This window comes from Tachysurus vachellii, chromosome 3 (genome assembly GCF_030014155.1).
Source record: "Tachysurus vachellii isolate PV-2020 chromosome 3, HZAU_Pvac_v1, whole genome shotgun sequence".
NCBI lineage: Eukaryota > Metazoa > Chordata > Actinopteri > Siluriformes > Bagridae > Tachysurus > Tachysurus vachellii.
This window is the reverse complement of record NC_083462.1, coordinates 14,089,409-14,101,095: the sequence shown is the minus strand read 5'-3', so window position 1 is coordinate 14,101,095 and position 11,687 is coordinate 14,089,409. Positions and strand designations below refer to the sequence as shown.

The 11,687-nt window shown below is 37.9% G+C and overlaps 1 protein-coding gene across 3 annotated transcripts; it reads left to right on the top strand.

Moving 5' to 3' along the window:
* Positions 1 to 441: 441 nt before the first annotated feature.
* olah (oleoyl-ACP hydrolase) lies at positions 442 to 10,811 on the top strand. 3 transcript variants are annotated; one of them, XM_060865861.1, is made up of 7 exons: positions 442 to 599; positions 1,714 to 1,847; positions 6,746 to 6,908; positions 7,225 to 7,324; positions 8,883 to 9,052; positions 9,270 to 9,352; positions 10,012 to 10,811. In XM_060865861.1, the coding sequence occupies exons 2-7, from the start codon at positions 1,718 to 1,720 to the stop codon at positions 10,152 to 10,154; spliced, it is 789 nt and encodes a 262-aa protein (XP_060721844.1). In that variant the 5' UTR covers positions 442 to 599; positions 1,714 to 1,717; the 3' UTR covers positions 10,155 to 10,811. The 3 variants fall into 3 exon arrangements, with proteins under 3 accessions (XP_060721844.1, XP_060721842.1, XP_060721843.1); XM_060865859.1 differs by lacking the exon at positions 442 to 599 and having other exon boundaries at positions 1,556 to 1,847; XM_060865860.1 differs by lacking the exon at positions 442 to 599 and having other exon boundaries at positions 1,559 to 1,847; positions 6,770 to 6,908.
* The last annotated feature ends 876 nt before the right edge of the window (positions 10,812 to 11,687 follow it).

The window sequence follows — 11,687 nt, the reverse complement described above, 5'->3', positions numbered from 1 at the left end:
CATTTTGTAGCCTAGCTGTTGGAACTAAAATTGGTTTTCAATAACAAACACAATTTATAAACAAATAAACAAACAGATTGACTTTATGTAGGAATCTGTTTAACATGCAGAATTTTTAACTTTCACCTAAAAACGGCGCTTAAAAGGGCGTTTATTTATATTTATTTTATACATAAATATTTTTATTTATTTGTTTATTTATTTATTTATAGTTGAAGGGATCTGTGTTTTGAGTGAAAAAAAGGACCTCTGCTTAATGAGCTCTTAAAAGGGCATTAATTTATATTTTTTTATATACATACATATTTTATTTGTTTGTTTGTTTGTTTGTTTGTTTGTTTGTTTATAGTTAAAGGGATCCCTGTTTTGAGTGAAAAACAGGACCTCTGCTTGTTCTTTATTATGGCGTGTGGACTGGAGATGGCGATATTGCTTTTGGTGATACAAGTTTGTCCTGGTAGAAGAAAAAGAAGACGCTCATAGATGAGACTGAAGTTTCCTGAACAGTAAACATCTTATTTTAGGAGATGAGTTACTGTAGGATTCCAGCTAATAGGACATGAACTTAACAGCAGATCTGAAGTCACACCAGGAAACAGGTGGGATTTTTTTAAAAGCTTGGTTTGTTTCTGTCTGATTGCAGCAGATTTAAGAGTCTTTAAGTCTTTCTTCTGGACGTAATAAACAGTGTTGGGTAGTTTGAAGAAATCTGGGTATTGACTACAGTATAATTCTGCATATAATTAAAAATTAGTTCATTAGTACAAAAAAAAAAAATCAGATGCTTTATTGCTGCCCCCAGGCTCTGGAACGCCTTGCCACTGTCCATTAGACAAGCCACTTCTCTTAATATTTTTTAAGTCCAGGCTAAAGACATTTTTATTTTCAAAAGCATATGGTTGATGGGTTATCTGTATGATTTTTCTGTTTGTTTTGTTGTGTGTTTTTCTGTTTTTAATTACCTAATGGAAAGCACATTGGTCGACAGAAGTTGTAAGAAATTGTGTTATATAAATAAATTGTCATTGTCATATTTCTAGGTTATTTTGGATCAATTCAATTCTAGATCAAATGTGTAAATCTGGTAAAACTTAATGGGCAAACCTAATTATATAAATTAATACACTATTACACTAATACACTATTAAACTATTACACTAATACACTAATATACTATTACACTAATATACTATTACACTAATACACTATTACACTATTAAACTATTACACTATTACACTAATACACTATTACACTAATATACTATTACGCTAATACACTAATATACTATTACACTAATACACTATTAAACTAATACACTATTACACTAATATACTATTATGCTAATAAACTAATACACTATTAAACTAATACACTATTAAACTAATACACTATTACACTAATATACTATTACACTGATACACTAATACACTATTAGGCTAATACACTATTACACTAATACACTATTACAATAATACACTAATATACTTTTACACTAATACACTATTACACTAATACACTAATACACTATTACACCAATACACTATTAATCATTGTATACATTTATAGTCAATGATTCATGACAACAGTCACAACGTATTCAGATTAGAAACGATCATCTATTATCATTAATATGCTGCTCTTGTAGAACTTTTCTGTTCCTGAGTCATTTCTTAAAACTAACTAATAATGATTGTCCTATTTGCTTCCTGTAGTGTGATGGATAAAGTCATTAACTGTTTCAGTAAAAGGCCCGAGGCTGTATGGAGGCTGATCTGTTTTCCCTGGGCAGGTGGAGGCTCTATTCACTATGCACGCTGGGAAAGACTCCTTAACCAGTCCATCGAAGGTACTGAAGAAGTTTGTTTATTAAATGTGCAACACACATATACAATAGATAGATAGATAGATAGATAGATAGATAGATAGATAGATAGATAGATAGATAGATGTGTGTGTTGTTTCAATCTTTTATGCACTTTGGTGAACTTCAGTTGTGTAAAATGTGCTCTAGAAAAAAAAAACTTGAAACCTGATAGATGTTCAGTCTAATGGGACAAAAGAGTAGCTCAGTCTTACAGTGGAGCATGACAGGGAGCACAGTCTGCCATTGAACACACTCCTCTGCCACTGAACACACTCCACTGAGCACACTCCACCAAACAGTCCTCTGCCACTGAACACACTCCACTGAACACAGTCCACCGAACACACTCCTCTGCCACCTCTCTGAACACACTCCTCTGCCTCTGAACACACTTCTCTGCCACTGAACACAATCCACTGAACAAACACCTCTGCCACTAAACACACTCCACTGAACACACACCTCTGCCACTAAACACACTCCACTGAACACACACCTCTGCCACTGAACACACTCCACTGAACACACACCTCTGTCACTGAACACACCTCTCTGAACACACTCCTCTGCCACTGAACACACTCCTCTGCCTCTAAACACACTCCACTGAACACACTACCAGGGCTGTCAAGTGTCACGCATTGAGAGTGACAGTCATGCATTTGGCTCTTTTCTCACATTATACACATTGTATTTCTCACGCAGAAAACTTTTTGACTATTTATCATATATTTAATAAGACGCAGCGCCCAAAATGTATCTGTCCGCACCGCTGTCTCTATGGAACCGGGCAGGAATCAAGCGCGTCTCCCCTGGAGTTCTTAGTCGATCCTGACACTTATCAGCCAATCAAAAAAGAGGCTACACAATAGCCAATCAGAAAATAGCACCATTGTATCTGGGTAAGATTTAATGCAACAACCAATGAAAAAAAAAAATCATTGTGTGTTAAAAAATTCATATTCATTAGAGAGGGTATTTTCGATGGTCGGTTTGAACAAAACCTCAACACGAAACAGCTTGTCTCTGGACGGGACATTGTCCTCAATCATGACCCTAAAAACGGCTGGGCTTGAGCCGAACTGTTTTAAATGGGAACAACATTACAAATGATAAAGGAGTCCAAAAAGGCAACAAGGCACCCTCCTTTGCCACTGAACACACTCCTCTGCCACTGAACACGTCTCTCTGAACACACTCTGTCACTGAACGCGCCTCTCTGAACACACGCCTCTATGAACACACGCCTCTCTGAACACACTCCTCTGCCACTGAACACACTCCTCTGCCACTGAACATACACCTCTGCCACTGAACACACTTCTCTGCCACTGAACATGCCTCTCTGAACACACTCCTCTGCCACTGAACACGCCTCTCTGAACACACTCCTCTGCCACCGAACACACTCCTCTGAACACACTCCTCTGCCTCTGAACACACTCCTCAGCCACTGAACACACTCCTCTGAACACACTCCTTTGCCACTGAACACGCCTCTCTGAACACACTCGTCTGCCTCTGAACACACTCCTCTGAACACACTTCTCTGCTACTGAACACACTCCTCTCCCACTGAACACACTCCTCTGAACACACTCTTCTGCCACTGAACACACTCATCTCCCACTGAACACGCTCCTCTGCCACTGAACACACTCATCTGTCTCTATGACTGGTCAGGGTTGCAGTGCTACCCATTAGCTTCTTTTAATTGCAGGAAAAGAACCAAAACATTAGCTAAGTCCAAAGACAAGTGGGATTAGAGAAAAACCATCCCTGTAGTATGGCCTATATTTAAAGGTTTAGAAAACACCCACTCCTGGTCACACCTTGTTTTTGTTTAAATCCTGTTCAAATATATTTTGAGAACTAAACAGTTACAGATGCAAATCGTGTTATAATGTTTCATCCCTAGATGAGACCTTACAAAGAAATGTACACGATTCTCAATTATCCTGGCGGAAAATCGAGCACACTGTGTGCTCTGCGCAGCCTTTGTTTAACGGCTAGATTTATACTATGTTTTTAGTTTTAACAAATAGCGAGTGATAGCAACACCAGATGACACACAGAAGATTCTTTGTTTTTAGGGGAACGAGGTCAAGGTCTTGCAGCTTGAGCAGTCTCATGGACTCGTCTCAAGGTCATAGAGCAAGTCTTAGTTGAATACACACTCCTTATCTAAAAGGTGCAACATTCATTCATTCATTCATCTTCTACCGCTTATCCGAACTACCTCGGGTCACGGGGAGCCTGTGCCTATCTCAGGCGTCATCGGGCATCAAGGCAGGATACACCCTGGACGGAGTGCCAACCCATCGCAGGGCACACACACACACTCTCATTCAATCACACACTAGGGACAATTTTCCAGAGATGCCAATCAACCTACCATGCATGTCTTTGGACCGGGGAGGAAACCGGAGTACCCGGAGGAAACCCCCGAGGCACGGGGAGAACATGCAAACTCCACACACACAAGGTGGAGGCGGGAATTGAACCCCGACCCTGGAGGTGTGAGGCGAACGTGCTAACCACTAAGCCACCGTGCACCCCAAAGGTGCAACAATCAATTTAAAAAATGATACTTGTACAGATAGCCAGGAAAATATGTAGAGCATCATAAAAATAAAATGATCTAAGCAGTAGCTTGATTGTGTCATCCCTGTCAGTCATTTTATTAAAAAACAATAATATTCAATTCAATTCGGTTTTATTTGCATTGCGCATTTAACATTGGACATTGTCTCAAAGCAGCTTTAGAGAACATAAGAAATGTAGTACAAAAAATTCAAGATTAATATTAGACTTATGTTTAAATGTGTTTGCATTTATCCCTAATAAACAAGTGTGAGGTGACTGAGGTGACTGTGGTGAGGAAAAACTCCCTTAGATTGAAGAGGAAGAAACCTTGAGAGGAACCAGCCTCAAAAGTGAACCTCATCCTCATTTGGGTGACACTGGAGGGTGTGATTATAAACTGTTATAAACCCCAGAGAGTGTTATTATGAATAATGTCCTTTCTACAGTCAGATACAGTCTGATAATTGTGTATTGATGAGGAGATTGTTGTCCTCAAAGACCACATGGAGTTGCCATCTTCTCTTCGAATGTCTGAAATCTTCATGAAGCAGGTACAGTCTCTAGATGCTTTGGGATCCTCTAGACTCACAGTCGGTGGAATGAAACAGCCGTTATTTTTTTGGATTTAAGAAAGACATAGTCACTGAAGTTGAGTAAAGGAAATAAGCTGATTTGATGAATTATTGGTTAAAATAAAGTCATGTTTCTACTGTCACATCACCCAGTGTCTAATACTGTATCTCTAAATATTTAGACTCTAGTCTCTACTGTCAGGTCAGTGCTCTGAGTTCAGATCGGCTTTATTATAATTATTTACATTTACATTATTTCCTGTCCAGTGTCACCCAAATGAGGATGAGGTTCACTTCTGAGTCTGGTTCCTCTCAAAGTTTCTTCCTCATATCATCTCAGGGAGTTTTTCCTCGTCGCATCACCTCAGGCTTGATCATCAGGGATAAATGTTAGAGATAAATAGTAACTTCATTTTAAACTTTTACTTTATGTCCATTGTTAAACAAAAATTGAACTTAATAATTAAGCTGTTTTCTTGACTTTACATCACTCAGATACCCAGTTTACTGTTACCGCTTTGTAGACATCACACAAATCACCACTTCCAGATCAACAGATCTACATTTAAGACAGTAAAACAGGGAGAGGGAGAGGGAAGAGAGGGAATCACCACTCATCATACCACATGATACTCATTTCAGTAGAGATAGTGTGCTATGATGAGTGGTGACAAAGAAAGCTGTAACAGTAAACTGTCTTTCTAAAAGATGTTAAGTCAAGAGAAAGGCTTAATTATGATACAGCTGAGCCGAACTCAGTGCACTGACCCAACAGTAGAGACTAGAGTCTGGGTCTTTGGAGATATCAGACACTGGGTGATGTGATATGGGCGACTATGTCTTTGACTATGTCTTTCTTAAATCCAGAAAGACATAAACGAGGGCTGTTTCCTTCCACCAACTGTGAGTCTAGAGTTTAGAAAATAAGATGATAAAATCTCATTGTTAGGGGAAGCTGGTGGAAGAATGAAAATCATCCATCTGAAAAGAGACAGCACAATCAAAAAGGAAATGGAGAATAACTAAAGAAAAAAGATGCCAAAGAGACCTTTAAAGACCACCAAAGATCTTCGAGGCAGGTCCAAAACTTTATATGAGTTTATTTCTGTGTGAGTAAAATATTGATACATTAGAGCATTTTTAGTGAAAGATTTCTTTCTCCTACTATATGGTGCTATATGGTTTGTGAACATCTGACCATGACAAAAAGTTTTTGTACAGTCAGTAGTACACAGCAGTTTTGAATGACTCTGTGTGCTGTGGCTTTAATTCACTGGAACTCAGAGACTCGAACCCTGTTCCATCATGACAACGTCCCTGTACACAAAGCACAGAGCTCCATGAAGACATGGTGTGTGAAGGTTGGAGTGAAGAACTCAAGTGTCCTGCACTGAGCCCTGACTCTGACTTAACACCACTGAACACCTTTGTGATGAACTGGAACACAGACTGAACCCCAGACCTCCTCACTCTTACATCATCAGTGTCTGATCTCACTGATGCTCTTGTAGATGAATGAACACAAATCCACGCAGACACACAACAACATCTAGTGGGAAACCTTTACAGAGGAGAAGAGTTGAGAGCTTTATAGAACAAGGTGTTCAACAATGTTATAGTCAGGGTGCACATACTTTTGGCCATATAGTGTACCATAAGTGTACAGAACTGCACTGTATGTGTTCATTGAGTAGGAATTTTCTTCCTGTGTGAATTTGCCAGCTCTTTTACACATTTTGGTTGCAGTGTATTCGGTAAGATTGCCTGGAAGGGAAAGTCGAGGAAGAGAACCCTTCTTCCAGAACATGCAGCAAATCCTCGACGAGGTCCTTGGGGTCCTTTTACCGGAGCTCAAGGAGAAACCCTTTGCTGTCTTTGGACACAGGTAGGTGAAGTTAATTAAAAGCTGTGTGAGATTATTGGGTGTTTTATTTTTGGATTGTACTAAAAGAGAAATCTTTCTTACATTATGAACTACGTGATGAATCATAACAGTTTATTTCATGTTTATAGAATTCTCTCATCGTCATATGATCTAGATGAATATTTTTTGTGTGCATTAGACATTCATGAGATACCAAATGCGTGATCTGTATTAATCGGTTGGTTTATTTGAGTGTTCCTACATTTTTAATGCTCTGTATATCTGTCTTCATTAAAATACTGACCTGTCTTCTTTCTCAAACTTCTCTCTCTGTCAGTTTTGGTGCCATGATAAGCTATGCTTTCACTGAATATGTGCAGAAGGTTTACAATCTCCAGCCTGTACACGTGTTTCTCTCTGGAGCCTCGGCACCTTACGTGAGTGTGACGTGATCATTGTGGTTCTTTTGCACACTTAATAAGTGTAAATCATTCATTCACAAGCTTAGGTACAACAGCTAGGGAAAGGCGTTGTGTTTTTTGTCATAAAATGAAACGTTCAGAAGATTTAGAACACAATGCTATATATATTTATGTATATGTATTTAGTATGTTCTTCATGGGGGTGGAGCGTAAAGGGTTCATTAGTGACGTAATAAAGGTATTGATCTAAGCTTTAAGCGTTCATGATCTCCCGGTAAAGAGCTACTTTTTTTTTAAAATGGAAAAGCAAAAGCAGCAGTAAAGTTTAGTAATGTTTAGTTTCATACATACATTTCAATGTTTTAACATACAGTTACTTTAACATTTTGAGTATATCTCAAAAACTACAAGGTGTATTTGAATAATTCTAGTACTTTCTGGAATATTACTAGATTATATTATTTATATATTACCGTATTACCATTATACCATTAAAGTTGTTATTTTTGTGCTTCTAGTTTTGTGAGGTTTGGTCACAGAGTGTTCATCAGAATCTGCAGGTTGTGTTTTTGTGTAATGGTCGATTGCTTGTGTCAGTTTTTGTGCATGCGCAACGTTTTCTCTCTGTTCATTTAGCCGCTTGGTGTTGGAATTGTTTTGTTTAGGTGGAAATTGTCTTTGTAGTCTTGTATCTGAGCTTCTTCCTGTACTTCTGCTATGCTACATGTGTAGATACATTCAGGCTTTTATGCTTATGAAAAGGATTTATCATTTTTGTCCTGGCTGGAAAGAGTTAAAGATGCCCTGCCACACGTATTTCATTACTTTTGTGGTAATGTCTGAAGTTTACCATGGACTCTGTAACATTTTTTTGTGGAAAAAATGCCTTGGTTACCTTGTTTCAAGCCATTCTAGTGTGGTATAGAAAGCCTGCAGGAAGACTCAGCTCGATTTGCGCCAGTTCTCATGAATATTCAAATGAGCTATGCTGCTTGGCTCCGATTGGCTAACCGCTAGGATATGAGAGCATGACTATTCATTCACCCAGCGCAATAAGTAGCCTAGGGTAGAGGAACTTTGTTTACAATCACCTGGAATTGCGGCAGAATGGCTTCTTCACAAGCCCGTTGACGTTCAGCCATCCTTCTTGTATAGGAAAGTCACTGAGCTACACGGATTCTGTGGGCGCGGTCTCAAGTGGGAGAGCTCATGAATAGTAATGAGCTCGATCATTTCTACGTCACTCTGAGCAGCTTTTCTAACTGACCTGATTTCTCCGCTTATTTCTTTTAAGTGGCTAGAACTGACCGGGGAGGTAGCAGTTCGTTTTCACATTCCCGACACAACACAAATACATATGGACCTAACACATATCAAAAAATACAAGTAAAAACGATTTTGTGTGGAAGGGCACCTTTAATAGCTTGAGGTTTAAATCTTGATTTTTCCATGAAAAGAATGAAAGAAGAACCAAACGGCATCTACCATTCTACTTATCAATGTGCTAGACATTTTTTATTTATATAGACTAGTGAAAATGTGTAAGCTGATAGTCAACAGTTCTCTTGTACAGTCTGAAATTAGATTGCAAAGTCCAAACAGAAGCCACCTGTCTGATGAAGAGTTCCTCCAGTGGATGATCTCCCTTGGAGGAACACCTCCTGAAATCCTGGCCAACCCTGAGGCACTGAAGCTCTTCCTGCCAGCCTTACGATCAGATCTGAATGTAGTAGAAAACTACAGGTAAGTGGTTTGAACAAAAAGTCAATGTTTGTTTGGTGTAAATGGAACAAAGCAGCATAGTTTACTTATTAGAATGAAATGGGTCATTTTTCATAAATGAAATAACTAAAAATAAAACATCATAAGGCACAGTATGGCTCATTGGTGTTTATAGAATTATAGACTAATAAACTTGTGTGTGTGTCTGTGTGTGTGTGTGTCTGTGTGTGTGTTGCAGGTGTAGCAGACCAACATCTCCTTTCCTGTCATGTCCAGTGTCATGCTTTGACGGCAAAGAGGATTTTCCACATGACCTACAAGGTCAGAGGTGTAGCCGTGCAGCGTTATTATTCTGTGAATCCTAAAGAGGAGCCAGTACACTGCTTTAGAATTATATCTGCAAAATATCCATTCGTCACCATCTCGTTCTACGTTATACACTAATCTTCTGACATATGACTAAGTCTGTTAGTTACATGTTGTCATGATCATGGATCAGCATCATGATTATATTTATTTCCATTTATTCATTTCATACAAGTATGTTAAATGAGCTGACGATGAAAGTTAGAAGGAAGAACTGAGATGTACCAGGAGATCACCTTAAAAAATTCTAGACATTGGTTAAGATGCAGTCAGTCAAACCAGTCAGTAACTAAATGTTAACACGTGTCTCAGAATATGTAGAAGAATTTGATTATTGCAAAGAGCTACATTATAACAGGCTCACAGGAAGATCTCCAGATGACATTCACTACTTATGGTGGTTAAAAGCTTTCAATTAGAACCGAGTTTTCACTAATTTCTTAAAGGCTGATGAAGGAAACTGCATGTCAAATGAAGCTGGGCCTTAAACATGTCACAAGGTAAAACTCCTCCTTTGAGGTAAAAGAGCCTCCTGTGACTGAATGAAGAACAAAGTAGTGTGCTTTCATCCGTCTTAAAATGTTTATCACATGTTCATATGTCTTGTATTACAGCATTCAAAGCCATGACCAGTGGAGATTTTACTGTACAGATGCTACCTGGATCACACTTCTACCTAAAAGATGCAGCAAATGAGAAAGTCATACTGGATTACATCACCAAACATCTCGAGACAGCTGAGATGGCCTACTTGTAGAACACCTTCGGATGTAGTCGCTGCTTCTGGGGTTGTTGCACGACAAACGTTTAAAGGAAAAGCATAAATTTAAAACCCTGAAATCCTATATTTCATATTTCCTTATGAGCATTAATTTATTCATTCATTATATCACCTTGATCAAATGAATTTGATTGACATCATTCCAGTAAAGGATGTTCTTCCAGTTAAGATTATTACCATATATTTGTTAACTAATTTTCTAAATAGTATTTCCTATATTACATTTTGTGTTGTTGAGAATCGGTTCTGGCTCTAAACATGGTAGCTGTGTTATTAATTTGTTCACAATTGATTACGATTTCCTTTCTGAAATGGACAAAAATCATCATGTGTGCACAAATCAAGTTAAGTCAAATGCTACACTTTTAATAAGGTTAATTAGTAGCTAATAAGGTGCAGAAGGATTATCGTTCCTCAGGGCTGTCACTTGTATGTTGAAATGATTAATTAGTTACTTAAAACAGTAATTAAAGTCCTCACACAGGAGTGTGTTTTACTCCCAGGCTTGGACTGAATCTCACCATCTTCCATTCACTTTCAGAGAACCATAAGTTTAACAAAATGTGTTAGGATTATGATCGAATCGTCTTATGTGACAACAGTTACACATAAATACATTTGCAGAATTAAAAATGCATTGTATTGTTTTAATGTTCTAGTAGTATATAACACTTTTTTAATTTTTTACATGTAAATAATATTATGGTCATGTTTTCGGAGAAACACCGCTAATCAGACCCAAATTCAGGGTAACTTTCCTTACTTTTATTACACACCATAACCTGACAACCAAGACACAGAGAAAAGTGCAGGTATAAATAGAGCAGCACATTAAAGATAATGAGAAACAGGTAAACACGTGGGGAATCACATGATGAGCACATGACATTAAACTAACTGTAGTATGTCCCAGTAGTTCCTGATCAATATTATTATCATTAATAATAATAATAATAATAATAATAATAATAATAATAATTATTATTATTATTATTATTATTATTATTATTATTATTATTTTAACATCACACAGCCTCATCTTACATCCATCAAATAGTATTTCACTTTTCTTCTAATTGATGCCCAAGTCTGAGGAATTTCACAGATTACAAATACTTACAGTATTTTTCTAGATCCTTAACTATTTAATAGACAGCAATAATTGCTAGATTGTACTGTAATATCTAGACCAATGGTGTCCAGACGTATCCACAAAGGGCCGGTGTTGGTTGTGGGTACATGTTTTCATTCCAACTGAACAGAAGCCACACCTGAGTCTATTGAAAACCAAGGTCAAGTGATTATACAGGTGGCATCAGGTGTGGAATCAGGATGCACACTGGACATTTGTAGATGAAATTAGACACCCTTGGTCTAGACCATAGCCACAGTCTCCTCACAAGCTTTCAGGCTCTTGCCAGTTGATATTTAGATGAACATTTAATGCACACAAATTAATGCATTACACGTACTAAAGAGACACACATTATATAATTATATGAGACAAGT

Excerpts from the sequence above, each read along its gene's own strand:
- olah (XM_060865859.1), top strand. The coding sequence starts at position 1,688 with ATGATTGTCCTATTTGCTTCCTGTAGTGTGATGGATAAAGTCATTAAC. Across the intron at positions 1,848-6,745 it reads CCTTAACCAGTCCATCGAAG|CTCTTTTACACATTTTGGTT; the intron begins GTACTGAAGAAG and ends TGAATTTGCCAG. Across the intron at positions 9,053-9,269 it reads AATGTAGTAGAAAACTACAG|GTGTAGCAGACCAACATCTC; the intron begins GTAAGTGGTTTG and ends TGTGTGTTGCAG.